The following is a 23,464-nucleotide window of genomic DNA, read 5'->3' on the forward strand; positions in this document are numbered from 1 at the left end:
GATGAGGTGCAGCTTCATCCTCCAAATAAGAAAGCACGGAAACAAAGCAAAATAAAACATGAATATTCTTAGCAGCTATTTATAAGGGAGACAAAAGATAGTAGCATAAAGCTTTAAGGGCATAAAGAGGATGCTGGTTTAAAAGTTACGACATTTATACAAAAGACTACTGGACAGTTTTTTTAAAATGATGTAGAGCTATGTAGTAATTTAGAAAGATATAAGATCTTAGTAAGAGGAAAAGGCAGGCTACAAAATTGCACACATAATACGATTTTTTTAAATGGCTGTTTATTTACATTGTGCGTCAGAAATAGGACTATTCAGAACAGCCATCTAATTGTTAGGCAGTGGTGGAGTTTTAACGATATTAAGGAAGTTTTGCTAATTACTTTTTAGGTATGATAATGGAATTATGGATTTCTAAAGAGTGTCCTTAATTATTGGCAATATACAATGAAATGTTTATGGGTGAAGTGAAAAAATAATGCATAAATAAATAGAAAATATAACAGTAAGTGGGTGGTGACATTACTAGAAATTAAATATTTTCTTCTTTATCTTTTTACGTCTTGCCTGATATATTCCTATGATGGACGTTTAGTACCTCTTAAGATGAAAACCAAAAAAATTATATTAAGAATAAAAGAGAAATAAGGAAGTAGGGGTAGCAAGCTTGGCTAACAATGGAAGGGAAAAGAAATCCGTTCTTGTAAGAGGATACAGAGGCAAGTTATTTGCTTATTGTTTGTTTTGAAGATGGAGGAAATAAGTAACGTTATAGGCTCCAAGGAAGGAGCTAGTAGAGAGGAGGTTGCAGATACAGGAAACGGGGAATAGTGGATGCAGCAAAGTTAAATTTGGAACTGGGAGAACTTGCCTCTGAAAGTGCTGGAGAGGAGCTAAGAATGAGGGAGAGATGATTGGAAGGTGTATGTGTGGGTGGGAGGCGGGCGGTGAGGAGGGATTTGGGATGGGAAATGGGTCATTTGAAGACTGTCTCGCTTTAAGGTCACCTGCTAATAGTAGTGATGTTCAAGAGACTGGATAGGAGGTACGGGGAGAGGAGTGAAGGTCTGGAGAAGCCGGTTGAGGAGAGCCGGAGGGAGAGACCATCAGATGGCAGAGGGGAGTCTGCAGATGCTGCGGCCCAGTGAGCATGAGCCGCCCTCGGTCTGCAGCAAGCCCGCAGGCTAAGTGGTAGAGAAGCCAAAATCTGGGAGGGTGCAGGGACTCGGAAAGGATAGAGGACAAGGGAGGCGAAGTAAGGGAGCTTGTACAAGAATGTTTTAACCAGCTCATCGTGGATTCCAGGCTTGGCAGGAAAGAAAGCATGGCCAAAGGCAGCCTTGGGAGTCGGGTGGGTGGACTGACTCAGAGAAAGGTTTCATATCAAGGAAGAAAAGGGCTAGTGGAGAAAGGAAGTGAGGAAAAATAGAAAAGCAGGAGATTGATTTAGAGTCTTGGATGCTGAACTGAATATTTCAGAGGTCAGGTAGCTAGAGGTGATGTTCAGAGCACTGGGGTGATGAGGTGCCTGGGAGTGGGGTGAGGGTCAGCCCCATGGCCTTTGCAGTATTCCAGGACAATGGCAGGTGAGCCATGAGTTAGCTCAGGGATACTCAGTGGTGGAGAATCTGATAGAGAAACCTTTACAGCGTAAGACTAAAACTTGAGCTTAGACAGAAAATTCAGAATTGTGGAAATCTTTAAGCTTCCCTTATATGTTTTCCATCATACACTCTGTGTGTGTGTGTATGTGTGTGTGTGTGTAATTTTTGCTTTGAGATTTGTTATGTCCAATTTCTTCTTTTTTTAATAGGTCACTGGGAGACTTGTTAACTTTGTAAGTAACCAAACTATAGAGCAGAGATGCTGGAAAGAACTAGGGCATATTTTTTATTCCCAAGGTGTAGCCTAGTAGTAGTAGTAGTAGTAGCTGTAGTAAAATAATAACCCAAAGAGAAGAAAACTCTTCAACTTCCTGTGTGTTCATATCAGATGCAGCTTGTGCACAGATAAAGTTATGACACAACCTATTGTGGTGGCCCCTGGTGTACCGTTTCTCACAAATATTTCTAAGTGGTCTCTCGGTAAAACAAAGGACTTTCTCTGAGCTAGAGAATGAACGTATGACACAGCAGGGGTTGGTTGATAAAATGTGTTTCTTTCTTTTAGTGACATTGTTTTACAAACAGAGGAATGCCATGCTTAAACACCATCATCAGAAAGTCTTCCAATGGCTCGCAACACAGTTTTCTCAAATGGCATTCCAGAAATTATTTCCAAGGACAAAACAAAATACAACCCAAAAAACAAGGTAGAAGTTATCCAAGAAATGTAAACAGTTAGTTAAAGGCTATTTTCCAGATGAATTTTCAGAGCCTGTTTCACAATGGATCATGAATCCATAAGTCAAGTTTTTCCTTAATCTGAAACCCTTAGGGGTGAGGGAGGCTGGCCCCTTAGCGCCCATGTTAGGCGGACTTTCAGTTCAGGGTAATGTTTGCTAAGTGCTATGCAAGCTGATGGTAAACACTCATGTATCTTCTTTAGAACAAACATGAAAATTGCTTCTTTCTGCAATAAGGAAACAATTGTTAGCAATATGGCTCTCTCCCCAGGGCTAGTCTGAATCTGACCCCAACAGGAGTTTTCTATTTTCATAAATCTTCTCAAACTCTTACTCTAGGATAGGTTGAAATTTACAGATTAAAGGGATACTGTGTGGCTGGAATGTGCAATGCAGTTGGAAATGCAGCTTTGGAAGAAGAGTCGGGTGACATTGGATTAAGGGCTCTGTGGATCCAAACAAACGCAACACACACTCTGTTTTCAACTTCATTTGCCTTTGGATTTCGGATACTCCTAGTCCACAAGGGGCGGCGCCCTTCTCTCCTGTGACACTTTGCCTGTAATTAAATCGAAACAGACAAGTCCAAGGGGTCGGTCCACCATGTCATTTTCTTTAAGACATAAATGTTCAGGATTTGTTGGGAGAGAAAAAAACCACAGCTGTTTTTTAACCTCCTGAACAGTTCATGCAAAGCATAACTGAAAGAATCAGTTCACTCCTTTGGTGATTTTGAAGCTTAGTTGTTGGACATGTGTTTTTACCTTCTGAAATATACATGAGAACTTGAAGACCATCTTAAAGAGAAGGTAAGGCAAAGAGAAATAGACCTCAGAAAGTATGTCTTTGGTGGCTGAAAATTGGCCATGTGATAAGTAACACTACTACAGGTGGTGTTATAAGTAACAGGTGAATGAAATTCCTCTATCAGAGAGAGCAGGAGAGAAAGGAGAGAGAGAGGAGAGAGGAGAGAGGGAGGGGAGAGAGAGAGGGGGAGGGAAGGGTGGGGGAGAGAGGGAGGGGAGAGAGGGAGGGGAGAGAGGGAGGGGAGAGAGGGAGGGGAGAGAGGGAGGGGAGAGAGAGGGGGAGGGAAGGGTGGGGGAGAGAGGGAAGGGAGAGAGGGAGGGGAGAGAGGGAGGGGAGAGAGGGAGGGGAGAGAGAGGGGGAGAGAGAGAGGGGAGAGAGGGAGGGGAGGGGGAGAGAAGGAGGGGAGAGAAGGAGGGGAGAGAGGGAGGGGAGAGAGAGGGGTAGAGAGGGAGGGGAGGGGGGGAGAGAGGGAGGGGGAGGGAAGGGTGAGGGAGAGAGAGGGAAAGAGAGACAGAGAGAGAGAGAGTTGGGCTGGGAGCTGCTGACCTACGAAGTACCAAGTGTCCTGCACTCTGAATTAACAAGAAGCAGTAGCACATGGAGGCAGTTATGAAGGAAGAAAATTCTCTTAAGGATAAGACAAAACTATGCAAGTTTGCCAAGCCACTGTCTGATTTAAAAAAGCAATTTGCAGGGCTGTAATCCCTGATGAACAGTTTCTGTGTTTCTGCTTTCCATGTCTGCACTCTCTGGTTGTAATTTGGACTTCCTGTGGGAGCGGTCTTGTTCAAGAGATCAGTTCTCAGTGGTAACTTCCTGCTTTCCGCGGCTCCAAAGACGGTTCTTTCTACCTTGGCTTTCTCTCTTGCTATCAGTTGTCCTAGTCCAGTCCCCGTGAGATCATTTTTACCTCAGGATTCTCCCTTCTTGAACTCAGCCCCAGAACATTCTGCTGTGATCTTAACGCAGGTTGGATTTGACCACCTTGTTTGTTTTGCTCCTGGGCACAGTCTTACAATCCGTAGCTCTGTGTCCCAGCATCTCGACTTGGCTGTTCCTGACAAAATCTTGCCAATTAAAAAAGTTCTTTACTCTCTATGCAAATTTGGTTCCTTAATCGTGTTTACTTTTTCAACTTCATCTTATCGAGAGATTGTAGCCTGTTTGAAGGACTCTCCCAACCCTAGGATAGAGTCCACCAAAATAAGAAAATTGGTAGTTTGAAATCATTATTTTACTGCTTTTAGAATAGTTGAGAAATACTTTACCCAATTCTAAAATTTTATTCCAAGAAGGATCTGGAACGAATTAGATTTAATGGATTGGTTGGAGTGCTGCAGACAGTTGAAGGTTTCAGAATATTTCAGATGGTAGGATGTGGGGAAATGGCCGCCTCCAAACCCTCTGTCCCTGCCCTAGACCATGGAGTCTGGAAGTAGAAACTTCACGGCCACCTGCTTCTGCCCCCAGGCTTGTAGAAGACAGAGAAATGAAGTGGAACTATCATGGGAGGAACAGAAAACCAGAGACCAGAGCCTTTTCATTGGAGTTGGGAGTGAAAGCCGGGGTGACAGTGACACTCCCAAGTGCCACCCCTCATGCTTGCTTGAGCTGCACTCCGCAAGTGTCTGTGCACCTCAGTCAAGCTTTTCCTGAAGCCCATCATCTCCCCGGGCTTCTTTCTACCCCCACACTCAGACGTTTGAACAGTGTCAGAAAGCAGGCTGAGTGGGTCCCCGCGCAGGCTAACATGAGGCAAGCACTTACAGATAAAAACCTCACGCCCTTCTGAATGTGTCCTCCCTGCCCGCAACCCTAATTTAGTTGTCGATGCTCTGTACTTGGGTAACAAATGAGTGGCATGTGGGTGAGATCTTGTGCCCACTTTCTCCTAAGACAGTCACAGGTCTTAGGAGAACACGGACATGGTGGTGGCTTTCCAAACGTGGTCAGTGTCTCCTCTTCAAACCTTGTGGACATTCGGGTAACTCATGGGATAACCAAACAGTACACTTCCTGTTAGAACTGAACCCGGTCAGGCCTACTTGCACTTGGAGGCTGAAGTGAGGAGAGTGCGTTTGGAAGGCATACTTAATTTATAGGTGGGTTGTATTTCAGAAGGTTTTCAGCCTTGAATGTTTGGCACTCAGAATACCTTCGTCTTTAGAAATGATGTTTTAAATGGTGATTCAGTTCTTGGGCCAGCCCACAAGAAAATCTACTTTATCCACAGTATGGCTCTGATGCATACAACTAAGTATTTGCAATAAAAAATAAAGCCAGGGCAGTTGCTACATGAGTAATTTTTAAAAATAGGAAAAGAATGGTTGTGTTAAGTACATTACATTAAATGCTGATAGACTTAATTAGAGTGAAGCCTTGTGGAGATTCTGCGGAGGATATCTGGGGAATTTCAAAGGTTTTAGAGTTGGGGGCACTGGTTCCTTAAAGTGGGTGGCCTAGAAAATGTTTCAGAGGAAATCCGATGGTTTCCAATTCATAAGCCAATCTCCTGAGAACTTGTGAGAGTTGGAAAGAGTCAGTGAAGGAGAGAGCTATTTTCTGTGGTAAGTGGATAAAAGTGAAAATATACGTGGGAGAAGTGGACTAAAAAATTGTATGTGAACACAAGAGGAAGGGATTTTTTGTGAAAGGAAATCAACTGAATGGCTGAAGAGGAAAACATGGTGGGGAACTCTGGAAATCCTCTGGAAGAAATTTCAGAAAGTTGAGGTGGTGGTTCCTCCTCTGATAGGTCCATGGTTGGGACATTTTGGTGGCTGATCCAGTGGAGACTGGAGCATCCTCAGAAAAGACTGGTAGATGCAGAGGTTTTAGAGACACTCACCACCTATCCCTCTACTCATAAAGAAATTGTAGAACCGTATAGTAAGGAATTGTACATTCGTCCACCCATAGGTAAGATTTAATACTGTGGTTTGATTCTGCCTATGTGAATGTATTTCTGTGGTTTGATCCTGCCCATGTGAATATATTTCTGTGGTTTGATCCTGCCTATGTGAATATATGTCTGTGGTTTGATCCTGCCTATACGAATATATTTCTGTGGTTTGACCCTGCCTATGCGAATATATTTCTGTGGTTTGACCCTGCCTATGCGAATATATTTCTGTGGTTTGATCCAGCCTGTGCGAATATATCTCTGTGGTTTGATTCTGCCTATGCGAATACATTTCTGTCTCCTTTTTCCTTATACCATATCCACCCCCTCTCTGCTCCCCAGTTAAAGAACTAAGTTTCTAAAAAAATTAGATAGTTTAAAATAAAACTATCTATACTCCAATTAAAAAAAAAAAACCTGGCAATTAGCTTTGATGCAAGAATCTGACATCGATATGAGATTTAAAAGTTTACCTGGCCTATTCTTTTGACAACAAGATATAATAAATAATTTGCTAATTTCCAATTCATATTTAAGACAAAGAATAGACTGTTTAGCTTTGCATTATCCAGAAAGAAAGAAATTGCCAAGTAAATTAATAGTGACTTCACCAAGAAACTATTTAATATCTTAAGAGGAAAGTAATTTCCAAGTACTCTCAACTGTTTATAGCTACTCATATAAAAATTGATTATCAAGTTTTAAAATCTATTTATTGATAAAAGCTCATTTAGACTCTTTGGGTCATACTTGTTAAATACAGGTAAAAGTACTTGGAGAACCTGAAAGTAGTAACCTTTCAAGTTTTCCATGAATTCAGAATTTCAAGAATTCACAACTTGTTATACTTAGTTATTTTAGCATGCTCTTACTTTCTATTGTAATCAAATCTTATATTCAGTTTCTACAGATGGAGTTTTATAAAATAAGCATAACTGAGTTGCATTTTAAAAAGTACTAGCCTCAGAAAGATTTTTAATCAAAGTCTATACTTTAAGAAATAACTGGCTAGCAGGGAATGCAGGTAATGGGGACATACTCCCACCCAGTTTGCACGAATCTGCCAATGTTTAAGGCTAGTTATCTATTGGTACCATTACAGCCAGTGTAAACGTTTGTTAAATTGCAACAAAGAAAAAAATAACTCACCACCAACACACTGCACCAAGTTACATAATATAGACAAATATATAGAAATAGTGTCAGATACACACTAAGCATTAAACTCAAAGAGAGTTAGAAACCTGCTGCATAATCATGTGCTCCAAGAATCTCAGGACTGAAATAGGGTCTCAGGTAACTGCAGAACAAGAGATGTGAACGTTTTCATTACTTAGATGTTATCTATTAACATTTAAAGATACTATTTTCTAATAAGCTGCTGTCCTTGAAGATGTTAAAATTATCTCAGTGAAGAACAAAGAGAGAGGAAATGGGGTGGGGCGGGGGAAGGATGCCAAGGAGGAAGTATTTTAAATAATTTTGTGGAATACAAGTGGCCTTATTTATTAGTTCCCCATGAAGAATGAGGCTTGTTGCCCCACAAATCCGTGAATACTGGACCTCCTTTCAATCTTCCTCTCTTTGAATAAAAGGCATGTTGGGTTGAAGAAGAAATCCTTTCATAATGTCAGTGCCCCAGTGCCACTGGTTGAGAACAGAGGTGGACCTGCGTTCCGGATGATTGAATTAGTATTTCCCAAAGCCCGCCCTCTGCTCATCGTGTCCCTGCCAGTTCTAGAGAGTGTTAATGAAGTTCTCTTTTGAGGACATCTCATTAACAAGGGATTTTTTTTTTTCCATTCAAATGTGACATTTTCAAGGGCTTACACTCATTAATTTCTTTCCTTCCCAGAAGGAACCCAAAGCCAGATTTGGGTTTTAATCTGGACAGAATCAGCTCTGTGGATGCTTGAGGTCCTGGGTAGTGCAAGTGTGACTCACAAACCAGCAGATGGTGATCGGGTTGGGGGTCTGCAGAGAGGCAGAATCTCAGACCCCCTCCAGACCCTGTGTCTTACAGAGACCTCCAGGTGATTCGGATGTGCTTAGAGTTTGAGAAGCCCTGACCTAGGTGCCTCTATAAGCTGGGGGTTCTCAGGGCATTAAGATGGCCTTTGGCAAATTATCGCATTTCACTACTTGCTATTGGCAACATCTGGAAAAGCCCATTTTGGCAAAGATCCTTATGTTTTTTGGCAATATACCAAAAAAGACTTTATAAATAGCATTTTGTACAAATTCTCCAAAACATGACATGGGGTCTATTTCTGATTTGGGTTTAGTCATGCTGCTAGTCAAACCATATGTAAGAGGTAATATCGAAAGAGGCTAAATGAATGACAGATTACCATGAGCAATAAAACCAGTAGAGAAACTGAAGTTTTCTGGGAGTGATATTTTAAGTTAGATCTGGTATTTTACCTATAACAGTAAAAGCAAAGATCTGATGAGTTATCACTGAAGTAACATAATTACTTTGCTTTTTATTTTTAGTAAGCCACTGTTTGTATTTTCTCCTTACCATGAAAAATAGAGCCAAGCTGCTGGTTAGACAAGGCTTCTTACCTTTATATCCTGTGGGTTGATATCAGGATTTGTTTGACATCGCAGAGGTCCCAGAGTTTGAATATGAAAAATGTAGAGGAGAAATTCATCCCGGGCAGAGAAGGGCCAGCCCACCTCCAGGAGGGTATCACTGATGGTGCTTGGTCCAATATTGTGCAGCTACAAGCAAGGAACACATCATGGAATGGTTAGCACAAGGCAGCAAGATGAAATCAAACTCCATAGACTCTGGACCTCTTCTAAAGAAGCCTTTATTTTGGCTTTAAGTCAAAGCCAAAATATGGACTTTGACCATGAAAACAGGAAGACAGAGTCTCTATAAGCAAGAGGAGTTCTGAAAGCAAAAGATGAGCTGATGCTGAGAGAAGACGATTCAATCTGTGAAGCTCTAAGGGTAGAGTTCCTTTGCAAAGACCAGATTCACCATGTCTGATAATTGTGCAGTTTACCTTACATTTACATTAATCTAATCACAGTGCTAGGAATGCCATTTTAATTATCTGCTTTCTAAACTTGGTTATTCTTTCTTTACATCGAAATCTGCCCCTTTCCTGACTACTGATTTGTCAATTGCAACCATATGCGATGCACTTTCTCTCACCCTCTGGAAAAATGGCTATCCATCAAATACCAGAGATGGTCCGGGCTCACCACAGTTCACTTCAAGTGTGCATTTCAAAGCTGAGCCCCTTCTGTTTTAATCAACGAATCTCAAGGAAAGAAAGGCCACAGTGCATAAGGAGATGAACATTTCGAACACAAGAATCCTATACTTGCAGGACACAAAACATTAAGTGGATTTAAATTTACTGTGGTTTTCAAAAATTCACTTCAAAGTTAGCTGGGACCTTTTGTCTTTTTTTTTCACAGTTCTGACAGCTGTAATGATCCAGAAAACAATTTATTATTGGTTTTGCTTATTAGGTGGCGTGTTTAATTCACATTATCAAAGCAACATGGCATCCTGTGATAAAAGTATATTTTGAGACAAGAGATTAGCCTGTAAGAAATGTTCAACGATTACTTTTGGCACTACTGGTTATTACCCTAAAATTTTATGATCCATTTTGCTCAGATTAGAAACAGGGCTGCCCTGAGAATGATTGAGTTTGAATGTTTTCAGACTTTAAAATTTCACCATTCTTAAGGAGAAACTAGTGCACACAAGGTTTAATAAATTATTTGACAATAATTTTTCTTCCAGCTAGGTTCTTAATCTGAATGGCCTTGGGGACTGTGTTATCCTTTTGTTATCAAGAGAGCTTAAGCCAAAGCTTTGATCCAGCTTTGGACAGGGCTTCTGATTCTGGACCACAGGTTGGGCAGATGGCAGGCTTTCATGTTGACACTGCACAGGAGCTGATGCTTCTTCCCCATATATGTAAACAGCTCATCAGTTTTGAAATGGCTTTATTGTTATCCTTAGAGAATGCTATTCATGTCCCTTGTAGCTTGAGATGAAAGTCACAGAATTATTGGGTCAGCGGCATGCATGACACAAGAAAGGGATAGGGAGCATTGACCAAGAAGGAACCTCAAACAGAAAATGGCTTGTAACATCATTTTCACCAGATTTCCATTCCTGGCCCCTTGAAGATGAACAGGAAAAACTGTTCTCCACTGATAGCATTTACTTTATTTAAAGAAAAAAAAAGAACAACTATTAAACTAACCCTTTACTATATCTTGGTTTCTAACTATAAAAAAATTTAAATGTTTCATATAATGTGTTCACAAAGCTCTTCCCTATAAACAGTTTAACACTTGAAGTGGGATCAGATCATCAGGGCTTTATCAGGAGCTCGTGGTTTGCTTCTGAAAAATCAGTGGACTATTTTAAATCTCAGAATAAGGTACATGTCTGATTGGGGTTAGTCGAACGAACAGTAAAATTATTCTTACCTATCTACCATCCACCCACATTATATATGCATTTTGGGGGGTACAATTGTGAATAATCCATACAGTTTTCTCTGTCTGGTAACTTCTGGTTGGTGACCCTTTAGTTTAAGAGGTGGGTGGGTTTTAAAAATAGCTGAAAATGTAGGAAGAAGTGAAAGTCTAGGGAGCTAGTCATTTTTAGAAGTAGGCTGTCCAAACATTAAAAGAGAGGAAATAAAGAGCATTTAAAAATGAACAGGAGCAAGATAAAATGTTTCTCACTGTATAATGGCTCTCGCCACTAAAAAGCAAGTGACGGTAGAGTGGTTACTTAACAGGACACTCCCAGCATCCACTGCAATATGAGAGCAAATGAGGACAAATCTAGGCAGGATATAAACAGCTCCGACCTCAGATTGGTGTCTTTTATTATTACTAAAGAGCGTAAGGACAAACCCTGAACGCAATTTCAACAGAGACAACGGCTACCTCATAAATATGTTCCACCAATGGTCCAACTCCCTCCTCCTTGCGGGGCTTCTCTTCCGGTTCCCAGTTACGAATGGGCAGAACGATCTGCGGAGGGTGGGATACCCTGAAACATGGAATGTGACGTCAATGGCTGGTGTTGGCACATGTAAAGAACGCTTCACTTGTGTGTAGTACATTAACAGCGGCGGCAAAGAGTGACTGTCAATTTATTTGAATAGATATTTCCCGCAAGGAAAAAAGTGGTGAAAGTTTTGTTCAGCAAAATCACTAATAGGTAAGGGTCTGAAACATCTCTTAATTAACTGGTCTCTAGCTCAGATTGACTATTTTATAGCATCTCCTCTCTTGGGCACTAGCGGGCAGAGCAGAGAGCATGCCTGAGCTGAGATGGATAATTTCACATATACATACGTAAATACATACATCTGTCTATCGATCCTGTGTAAGTGTGTGTGTGCGCGTCCGCGTGCACGCGTGTGTGTGTACAGGATCTATAATCCATGCTTTATGCCATATCAAGAAATGGGACATTTTTGTGGATAAAAATCTAGACTTCTGTGTGGTGTGTGAAATGTCCAGTTGTGACGAAATACCGTTTCTAGTTAAATACTTCAGAGTGGAAAAGTGGCCTCTTGTATATTTCTCCTTCTTAGATTTCTCTGGCTTTCCATGAACGCAGGCATACCTCTCACAAGGCCAGGCCCAGAGCCAAAATAAAGCCTGATCAAGTTCTAGAGTTATTTTATAGATAACTGAAAGCGTGAGACAGAGTGAGAGAATGTGAGAGTTACATGGTAGAATCATGTAAGTAGGATATCAACTTGTTACATAGGTATTTTTGCCTGCTACTTACACCTAGAAAGGGAGCACGTGGCATCATTCCATATTAAAAATTGATTGCAAACTAAATTGTTATTGTTATATAATCTTAAAAAGGATAATTCCCCCCAAACAATGCTTTCTAGCAGTTTTAGGTAAAAGGTATCTTTAAAAGAATTCTCAGACCTTCAGCTAACTTCAGCAGAAAACATCTCTTGGCAATCCGAAGTCTTAAATGCCCTTTTAAGAGTACCCAGTAATTAGCACAGCCTTTAGCAACTTCAGATATTATCTTTTGGGTAATGTCTTTCTAAAGCAGAAAGCAAAATGCATTGGGTTAAATTCTGACCCTAGGGCAAATAATTTAATTTCTGTGTGTCTCTATTTCCTCATCTGGAAAATTTTGATAAAACCCTGGGTTGTACACTACAAATGATTGGAAAACATGTCAAATGCTTTTGGTCAAAGTCAATTTGGCTTCATTCTCTCCTTGGGGTGGATGGGAGACGTCCATTTTTTTAAACTGACAACCCACAGAAATGTTTCTAAATTGTAAAGCCCTTTGCATTCATCCTTCATGTACCACTAGTAATTAAAAAGTGCAGAGCACGGCCTTCTAGACTGATGCTTTACCGTTTTCTACTTGTAGATCAGTTTGTGATTATGCCACGCTCCCCTTTCTGACTTGATTTGATTAAACCAAGTTTGGATCAGTCATAGGGGACGTGGTGAGGAGAAGAGAAGATGGCAGGGTGATTTCATCAGAGGGATGCCCAGAGAGCTTGGGCTTCCATTCCCAAAGGATCTTGACAACCTCACCACCCAAAGCTTTCCTTTGCTCTCAGTTTAGCCACAGAGAGTTGGTTCCATGCTCTACATCCGTTGTGAGGCTCTAGGGAAACTTTATTTATTTTGGTATAGAGAAGAAAAAAAATACAGAATAGAAGCTGAGCCCGTTTTCTCTGAAAATGTTTCTTCCTATGGTCATCAATCCTGTAGCACTGGTCATAAATTTCCTAGGACCAGGGAGTCATAAATTTAGACCTTGGCAGGTACTGTGGAGACAATGTGCTCAAACTTCCTCATTTTATACATGAAAATAAAACTGATGACCAAAAATGTAGGGGGTTGGTTGCACGTGAAGACGAGGGCTCGGGTTTACTAAGCACTATTCGCTCTATTTCCAATTTACAGTGCTCTGTGGGGGCCATTAGGGTGCAGTGGTTTTAGTAAACACAACTTAAAGAAACTTCCTGGCCCATTTGTGTAGCAAAATAAAATAGAAATCTATAAAGAAATACACAGTCTATCACAGGGCATGGGAAAAATTCAAAAAGTATGGTTCATAAAAATCAGTTATATATCCTCTGAGATCTTTTCAAATCTAGGTAAACCACAGACAAAGAATGGCTCCCTAAATATTCCCAACTATATAAGTGAAATGTTTATTGTCTTCAAAGTTATTAAGAAAGAAGATAGCAAGTGAGGAAGAAAAAAAGAGAATGTGAACAACTAATTAGCCTAAGAGGTACAGCCAGTGTAGTAACCTAACAACCCGTACTGAATGGTCTTCACATTCTTAGACAGAGCGTTATTCCACGGAGACCCTCGAGTAATAAGGCTGGGGTACTCAGTGGTAACACTGGACATGAGGAGGGGATTGAAGGGGAAGCAAGGAATTCGGTTTTTTACAAGTTAAAGTCTATATGTTATCAGAGAGTTCAAATCTAATGATTTGGTTGTGTGGTGCGAGCCCTCTTTTCATAATCCCGTTTCCAATCCCTATTAGTCCCAAATAGCAAAGACTATCATTTATTGTATGGAACAATAATGTGTAGGTTGGCTATACCTGCTATAGACAGTATCTATGTAAATCATGGTTATCCATGATTGCAGTCTCTCTTAACACAAACCTACTCAGTCCTGATTATTTTGCCAAGGATACAATTTTATTTTTATTTTGTTAAGAATTTTTTTTATTGAAGTATAGTTGATTTACAATGTTGTGTTAGTTTCTGGTGCACAGCAAAGTGACTCAGTTACACATATATGTGTGTGTGTGTATATATATATATACTTTTTCATACTCTTTTCCATTACAGTTTATATTGAATATAGTTCTGTGTGCTATGCAGTAGGACCTTGTTGTTTATTGAGGACACAATTTTATTACTGTTTGTGAGCTCAGTACTATGTGTGCTGCCTCTTGTAGCCAAATTTACTTCTCTGCAGGTGTATGCTAAATTAATCCTTTGTACCAACAAATGACGTGTAAATCTGCTTAAAGACAGTGTTGACATTATCTGGCTTTGAAACAAATGGGACAATTTGCAATACTTTATTTTTCCCCATTCGAAGAAATAAATCCATTTGAGTTTATTTTTAAGATTATAAAAACAACAATAAATTTTAGAAAAGAATTATTAGCTAAAATATGTTGGAATAAACACTGTTGGCCAAGAAGAAAATTAGATTTTCTTGAAGACGGAACATGGAAGGTTTTCAACACACTAGCTGTTTTCTCCTTGAAGAATTAAACATTGGAACAAATATTTTTGCTGAGTACTTGGAGGAAAGAGCTTTACTTTGCAAAATGGTTTAAAAAAAACCCTTTCTCTTAGAGAATAAACTGTGGAAAGTTGTTGGATATTAATCTAGCAATGAAAATAACTGCACCTACATGAGAAACCCAATGTTAATGACCTGTTTTGATCATTGGTAAAACAAATAGAAAGTTTCTTTCTTTTTTTACTTAGAAACACTGGTGTCATAAGTGATGGCAGAAGTATAATTAAAAATATTAATCTTTTAAAATGGATATGTGAGAATAAATACAGTTAAATTAAGCACTTAGATGACTTGGACTAAAATTTATTTTGGAATTAAGAAACAGTTTCAGTTTATTTTTGGTAAGCAAAACAAAGATAAGCTAAGCTTAAAGAAAGACAAAATTTCATATACACTAGTTGTAAATTTTAAAAAGATACCAAAATAAGATAGTAAAAATAAGATAGTAAATTTTAAAAAGATATCAAAATAAGATGGTAAAAAAATAATGCTTGTATTTTCTTCTCTGATTTTTTTATATAGTGTTTTTCTCATCAAGAGGGACAGCAGAATTAAATTAGAAATGCACAAAAGTGAAACATCTAGGTTAGCTCCAAATATCTCTAAATCAAACAAGTCACTTCCTATGAGTCAGCTCATGAGTTAAAGAAGAAATTACAAAGCAAACTGGGAAACATTTTGAGCTGAGTTATTATAATGAAAACCCAACATTATGCTGCTAAAATAATATTACAGGGAAATTTATAGCACTAAATGCTTATGTAAGAAAAGAGGAAAGTCTCTAATTCTACATAGAGGAACTAGAATAAGAAGAGAAAATCCAACCCAAAATGAACAGAAGGAAACAAATAATAATGACAAAAGTAGAAACCAATGGAATAGAAAACAAAAACAAAAGTAAAATAAACAAACAAATGAAAAGGAAAAAAAAGAAAGAAAAATCAATGAAACAAAAACTGGTTCTCTGAAAAGGTCACTGAACACTAGCCAGATTGACCAAGGAAAATTAAAGGGAATAGAAGTTACAAGTTGCCAATATCAGGAATGATGAGGGGAAACCACTAGAGGTCCTACAGACGTTAAAAGGAAAATGAGAGAAAATTATGCCAAAACATGTAACAACTTAGATGATTCTTGAAAGATGATTCCTTGAAAGACAGACTACCAAACCCCATTCAAGTAGAAATAGATAATATGAATAGCCTTATATCTAAGAATGCAATGGAATTGTTAAAAACCTTCCTACAAAAACAAAAAGCACCACCCCAAAAAAAACCCCCAAAACTCCACGCTCAGATGACTTCACTGGTGAATTGTACCATATTTAAGTTAGAAATAATACTAATTCTACACAAACTCTTCCAGAAAATAGAGAAGATGGGTGAATACTTCCATCTAATTTTAAGGAGCTAGCATCCTCCTGACACCAAAATGAGAACAAAATTGTAAGAAAAGAAAACTACAGATCAGTATTTCCCATCATGTATGCAAAAGTCACTAACAAAATTTTAGGAAATTGAATCCCACAATATATAAAAAGGCTAATCATCATGACTAAGTGTGCTTCTTGCCCAGAATGCAATTTTGGTTTAAAATTCAGAAACAAAAATTAACCGAGTCGCCACTTCAATGGGCAAAAAGGGGAAATCATTTAATCCTCTTCATAGACACAGAAAACACATTTGACAAAACTGAATGAATACACATTCGTGTCAGAAATTGTTAAGAAAACTAGGAAAAAGGGAACATTCTCAACTTAATAAAGGCATCTATAAAAACGCTGCAGCTAACATCAGACTTAATGGTAAAAGACTGAATGTTTTCTCCTTAAGATCAAGCTGGGGTCTATCAACGAGGCAAGGCTTTACCTTTTACTTTTACCCCTTCTATTCAGTCTCGCACTGGCAGTCATAGTCTATGCAGTAAGAAAGAAAAAGAAAAAGAAATAAAAGGCAAAACTAGGCAGTAAACAGTTTAACCTTGCCTTCAAAGAGGTCTGGGCTTTGCCCTCAGCTTCTGAGAGGTAACCTCTATGCTCTCAAAATTTTATGCTTGAGAGGAAGGAGTATCTTTGGTTTTGGGGGGTGGGAGTGGCTCACACCAGAAAGACCAACAGAGTGATTCAGGATGGGGTGTTTGGTCACATCATCTCAGTCATCCTGGAGACTGAGATCAATTAAGTGGTCAATCAATCAATCATACCTATGTTATGGAACGCACCCTCCACCCCCGCCAACCCCCCCCCCCGCCCCCGCCAAACCCACGACTGAACACTGAGGCTTGAGTGAGCTTCCCTGGTAGCAGCATACTGTTACACATCAGTACTAGGAAAGTAATCCATCCCGCCTCTGCAGAGGAGAATAATGGGAGCCCTGTGTCTGGTACTTCCCCAGACTCCAATTTATGCACTTTTGCCCCTGGCTGATTGTAATCTGTATCTTCTCCCTGTGATAAATTGTACCCAGGAGTATAATAGCTTTCAGAGTTTGGTGTGTCCTTCTAAGTGAATTATTGAACCTGTGGGTGGATGGGAACCACCCAAATCTGTAGTTTGTGTCAGAAGTGAGAGTGATCTCTTGCAGGGACTGTTCCCCGTAGCTTTGTAGCTGGTTAAACTTTTGAGCATACAGATTAGAAAGAAAGAAGTAAAACTGTCTTTATTCGCAGATAACATGATAATTTTGTAGAAAATCATCACACAAAATGCTACTAAATTGGTAAGGGGGTTTACCAAGATCTCAGGATACAGACTGCATTTCAGGACTTGTTGTATATGCATACATGTAGCTCCATGAAACAGTAGGAGGTACAGAAACAGACTCTCACAGGTGAACAACTGATATTTCAACAAAGGTGCCAAGTAATTCAATGGGGAAAGAATAGTCTTTTGAACAAATGGCACAGAAACAAGTGGATATTCACATGTGAAAATGAACCTTGGCCCTTACCTCACACCAGATACAAAAATTACCTTAAAACTAATCATAGACCAAAGTGTAAAACTATGAAACTTGTAGAAGAAAACATAGGAGAAAATCTTGTGACTCCAGATAAAGCAAAGATTTAGACAGGACACAAAGACCACAAACTATAAAATATTTAGAAGTTGGATTTCACCAACATTAAAAACGTTTGCTCTTTGAACATCACTGTTAAGAAAATAACAAGCCAAACCATAAACTGGGAGAGAATATTTTCAGGACACTTATCTGATAAATGATTTTGTATCCAGAGTGTGTAAGGAACTTTTACAACTTGATACTAGGACAGACAGCTCAGTAATAAATGGATAAAAATTTTAAGAGACACTTTACCAAAAAAGGGATACGGATGGCAAATAAGCAGTGAAAAGATGCTCAGTATCACTAGTCATGAGAAAATGCTAATTAAAACCTCAGTGAGATACTTCTCACTGACACACTTACCAAAATGGCTAAAAACAAATAAACAAATCTCAAGCACATGCTGGCAACCACACTGCTCAGCTGGGACTCCCATGCTTTGCTGGTGGGAATGCAAAATGGAAATGGTACAGCCCCTTTGAAAAAGAGCTCAGCAGTTTCTTGTAAAGCTAAACATACACTTGCCATACGACTCAGTAACTCCATTTGTGAAAACAAATGTCCCAACAAAGACCTGTGTGTGAATTCCTGTAGCAGACTTATTATTAATAGCCCCAAACGGGAAATAACGCAATGTTCACCAACTTGTGAATGGATGAATTATGCCTGGGACGTCCATACACTGGAATACCTCTCAGCAATTAAAAAAACAAAAAACCCCACAAAACCCAAAATACTGATACATGTAAGAACACGGATTTTTTTCAAATGCATTATGCTAAGTGAAAGAAGCCAGATTCTAAAGGTTACATTCTGTATGAGTATATTTATATGATTTTCTGGAAACAGAGCGACAGAAAATAGATCAAGGTTGCCAGAGCGTGGGAGTGAGGGTAGGATTGACTACGAGGCACATGAAGAAACTATGTGGGGTTTTGGAACTGTTTTGTAGTGAATGTTCTTGTGGTGTCATAACTCTTCAAACTGGATACCTAAAAAACAGTCAGTTTTACTTTATATAATTTACACCTCAATAAACTTGACTTACAAACAAAACCCAAACCCTATGAAAAGACATTTGCAATATGCGTGACTGATAAAGGATTACTGTCTCAACTCTAGAATATGAAAGGATTCTTATGAACTAATAAGAAAAATTCAAGTCACTTAGTAGAAATAGGTGCAAAAGAACGAGCAGAAATTTCCCCAAATAGGATGAATAAAAAATTAACAAACACATAAAACTGCTTAATCTCATTTAGGAATCAAGGAACAGCCAATTAAACCTTCAGTTGGATATTATTTCCTATCCATCAGATTGGCTCAAAATGAAAGACTAGACCATTTTGAAAGTTAGTTAGTAATGTGGAGCAATGGAAACTTCCATCCACTTCTTGTGGGGCTGTAATTTGGTAGAACTATTTTGGAAAACAGTTTGGTATTATTTAGTAAAGTTAAATAGTGTATACTTCCTGATCCTGAAATTCCACCTCTAAGCGCATAATACCCTTCTGACATTCTGCCACGTGTGTAGCAGGAGATAGTATAAGAAAGCTTGTAAAAAAGAAAAAATACAACCCCCAGTATTCATCAAAAGTAGAATAGATACATAAGTTACTTTATAGCTTTACAATGTTATATTCTTCCACAATTCAAATAAATGAGCTATAGGCACAGGCATTAAAGTGAACGAATGTCAAAAACATTCATCTGCATGAAAAGAAACCACAGAAGTACACACAAAATTTGTGTAGACAAGGTTCAAAAGCCTCTCTCTCATAGGCTGTAGAGCATGATCATTTATAAACATGTAGCTGGAGACAAGTTGCCTGTATTTACATTCTAGCTCCCCAGTTCCTAGCTGTGTAGCCTTCAACACCTTGCACCACAATTTTCTCACTTGTACAGCGAGGGTGTGATCACTTATTAAGAGATGCTAACATGCTGGTGTAGCACAGGAAGAGATCATAAATGTTAGGCATTATTATTATTCCCTAGCCCACTAGGTGGAAACTCAGTGGTGCCAGGATGGCATACGGGGGGGCCCCCACCCCGCCGCCATTGAGCACACGGGGCAGCAGTTAAGACAATGCACAATGACAATGGCTCTGAGTGCAGAAATCTACAGCTGGCATCATGGAGGAGTGTGAACCACCAGGACTCAGGACCTACAGAAAAGGAAAGGGAACTGGGATCTCTGGAGCCCCAGGGACAATTCAGCCTAAAATACCAGTTGACATTTGTAGCCAAGTCCTTAACTGTTCTGATGAAACAAGAATTAGAATAAAATCAATGAAGTCCACACTTGGTGCAAGATACGAACTACATGCAGTCCATTTCCAATTTCTTTTTTCCCTCCCGGCACAGATTTCCCAGATGGTATTTATTCCAAGCCTTTTACTTGACCACATTCTTCCTGTCTCTCAATTGATTGCTTATTGGCAACTTCTTCAAAGAATAGGACAGAAGGAAAAAGACACAAAGTGTAGAGCCCATCAAACCTCACATCTAAGACTTAGCCATTTCTGAAACTCAAGATGCGGTATGGTGAGGCTGAATTTTCATTATGTGAAAATAATTTCGGGGGGAAGTGAGACTTTTGGGCAATCACATGGTTGCCTATTTTATCTGGCTTCTTATCGCTAGTTTTTTTATAGTTTGATTACTGAACTGTCAGTTTGGAGAATAAAGTGATCTCCTGTTTTGATAGCCTTAGCATTATCATACAGGGTTGACTCTACTTACCAGTGGAAAGCTAATGATGGGTTGAAAAGAATGAAGCTTTATAACCAAAGGGAACTGTGATCTCTACTACACTAGGAACATTCCATATAGTTTTCACTAGTATTTTATCATAACTCCTATACAGAAAGCTACTATTAAAGTAGAATTACTGTAATGCCTTGTTTATTACTTACCCTCTTATTTCTACTTGAGCTACAGCAGTGATGTTGATTTGCAGGCTCACAAAATTGCTGTCTGGGTTGTCCTTGTTGGAACTAAAACACAGTTGACATATGATTTAAATTTAGTTTCTCAGACGTGTTACTACCATAGACGATCATAAAAAACCTTCTATATATCAGAGGAGCAACATGCATTACCAATATGATCATTTGGAAAACAAAAGTATATCCATTCTACAAAATTGTAACCATTTGTAAATGGAAATGTTAGGATCCTCTGTGAGCAAAAGAAATGTAATAACTTTCCATGAGGAGACACCTTATCTGAAAACATAACATATTTCTAGAGAAGCCAACATGTCTTTGCTGCAGTGACTAAGCCCAAAAGGCAGTAAGCTGAGTTCTTGTCCAGCTTCTACAAGGGACACATTCCTTAACTTCTCTGTGCATCAAGCTCATTGCCCATCCAATGGGAAAGGACAGCACAGTCAACTCCTGATTTTCCATCCTAATAAAAGGAGAACTGGCATGAATAATCCAAGAGCAGCGCATAATGGAAGAAGTGTTTGTGGTTGGCTCTAGAATGCATCATACCATACATTGTTCTGGCAGCAAACTTACCTTCCTTATGGTTTATTTCTTAAGTAATATTAAAATAAGTGTACTTTACTGCATGCTCACTGGCTGACCAGGATGAGGGGTGAGGAGTGAGGAGTGAATTAGAAGTATGGCCAGTGGAGAGAAGAAGTAAGACCCCAGGAAGAGATTAACACAGTTAGGAGATAACATATAGGTTCATCAGGCACCTCAAGAATCTCAAGATAGAAGGGGCACGTTTAATAATATTTCTTTGAACAGTGGCAAAATTATTTTTAAGTTTGCTGTTTCTTTCTCTCAAATATAATTAGATATAAAATTTCACTTTAAAAATGCATGTATTAAGCACCCAGTGCTGTAAGGAAAATAAAACATCACGTGACAAGAGGCTGGACCAGTCGCTGGGCTTTGGATGCAGCTGTCATTTGCACTCATTGTCTTACTGGGCTGTCATCGAAATCACCCTAATATTCCAAAGGATAACACAGCTTTTAGCAGACTGGGATATGACACCACCACTAACAGGTCATGTTTATATTCAGGTCTCATTAAGGAGAGAAAGCCTCCTCTTTTTTCATCATCAAATCTCATGCAGATGCAATGGACAAGCTCTCACACTGATGATGGTAATGGGCCATGTCCCGACTAGCTTTTGAAGCTTTCCAAATGTGGGAGCTGGAAAAGATATGATAAAGGTTTGCTTTCAAAGCAGGAGGAGACAGAATTGTTCCCACAATGCTTTTGAAAAGTGCTGTTCGATTGTATATACTGATAAGGCAACTTAAACGGCAAACACACATAAAAGACATAAACAGGCAAATGTCAGGCTCATTTCCTGCAAAGGGGTATCACTGCTAAGCTTGTGATGAGACTAGAGGGACTTGTTCACCAAAGTTTGAACCCCAGTTTCCAGGCCACTTTATTATTATCACATCTGGGGAGGATCAGTCAACTAAAAAGTTTTTTTTTTTCTTTTAAAAGCAGGATTCTGACTTACTAACTACTAAGAAGTCATTAAGTAATTCCCCTTGTTACAGACTTCATGGTTCCAAGTGCATTACAGGGAACTCTTTAGTTTGGAAGCTTAAGTCTAATTGTTCGACATTTTTACCCAGACCTTGTTCTAATTTCTAGGTCACTACTGCTTTGCAACAGTGGAAATTAGAATTATAGAAAAAAAGTTTTGTTTAAGTTATCCTATAATTCTATTGCATTTTGCTTCCAAGTGGTTTAAATAATACAATTTTCATGACAACATCCTGAAAATATAAATAGATGTCAAGCATCGAAATTGTCTTGGGACAGGAGTCTAATACGAGGCTTATAGAGGCTGTTCTGAAAAGTCACAAAAGCAGTGGCAGAATCCAAGGCTAATTAAAATCACCCTCTGTCATACAGGCTTTGCTGGGGCACTTGGTACTGCAACCAGTGGTGTCAGCAAAATCTGGTAAGAAAAGACACCAGGCTGGATATATAACTTAGATGCATCTTTCACCTCTTTCCTGGAAGGAAAACCTCCCTCACTAATACCACTGCTCCACTCAAACAAACAATTCATCACTGCCCTGGATGCTGAGCTATTTGTACTGTCGGTGCTAGTTCTTCTCAAGAAATGATGAATTTCCTCTCCATGACTATAGCTTATGTCGTGTACCAAGGATAAACATGTTTTTCACTTATTACTCCGATGCTATTTTCTTTCTCCTTATTGTTTCCTATTTTCTATTTTCTAACATTCCCTCTATGCTTTCTGCGGTCTCTGGAATGTCAGCAAAACAATACAATGTTCATTTCACCATTACTGAGGAAGCAGCTTCAAGGATGATCACAAAGATCTGTTTGTATGTGGGAATCGCAAACTGAGACCAGCTCTAAGCAGGGAGGAAGATGTTTACATGTCACATAGAGCCGGGGCATGGAGAGACCAGTTAATGCAAACATTTGGTGACACAAAATACTTTAAGTTTATTAATTTTCTCTTTTGCGTTCTATTTGTGGAAAAGGATATTAAATGCGGGTACCGGTGGTCAGTGTGCTCAAAAGCTTGAGTTCAGACTTGAGAGCATTTGGTTTAATTTATTTTTGGTTTAAGCACATTTAAACTGAATACAAACCATCCATTAAACACTTATGTACATCTTTGGAGCCCGCCAGCAAAGCGTGCAGATAAATGCTCACCACTATATTTGAATATTAAAAGTATTCTCAAAACTTTTATGTTTTGGGAATTTGATGTTTAGTATGTTACTGTTGCCTCTCCAGTTCTTTCTACATTTCTGCATTTTTGTATTTTTCAGAATAATGTTAAAATAGTCATGAGTTTCTTTAGTGTCTGAGGATGGAATATAATCATGGACCATTTTAGATGAAGAGCGATGTTTAAAATGCGACCATTTCTATTTTCCATCAAATTCAGCACTTCCTCTCTAAATTCATTATTTGAATGATGATCTACAGGATGGTTTTGGGGAAGGCATTTACAACATTATTTAGTGTCCTTTGCTCCTTG

The 23,464-nt window shown here is 39.1% G+C and overlaps 1 protein-coding gene across 1 annotated transcript in view; it reads right to left on the reverse strand.

Moving 5' to 3' along the window:
* Window positions 1-23,464, reverse strand: part of ITGA8 (integrin subunit alpha 8) — a 181,171-nt gene that overhangs the window by 38,425 nt on the left and 119,282 nt on the right. Inside the window, exons 23-25 of the mRNA XM_060162498.1 lie at window positions 20,371-20,451; window positions 11,001-11,106; window positions 8,631-8,789 (exon numbers count right to left, since the gene is read on the reverse strand). Coding sequence (XP_060018481.1) covers window positions 8,631-8,789; window positions 11,001-11,106; window positions 20,371-20,451 — 346 coding nt within the window. The remainder of the gene's footprint in view (window positions 1-8,630; window positions 8,790-11,000; window positions 11,107-20,370; window positions 20,452-23,464) is intronic.

The sequence above is a fragment of the Lagenorhynchus albirostris genome, chromosome 1, assembly GCF_949774975.1.
Source record: "Lagenorhynchus albirostris chromosome 1, mLagAlb1.1, whole genome shotgun sequence".
NCBI lineage: Eukaryota > Metazoa > Chordata > Mammalia > Artiodactyla > Delphinidae > Lagenorhynchus > Lagenorhynchus albirostris.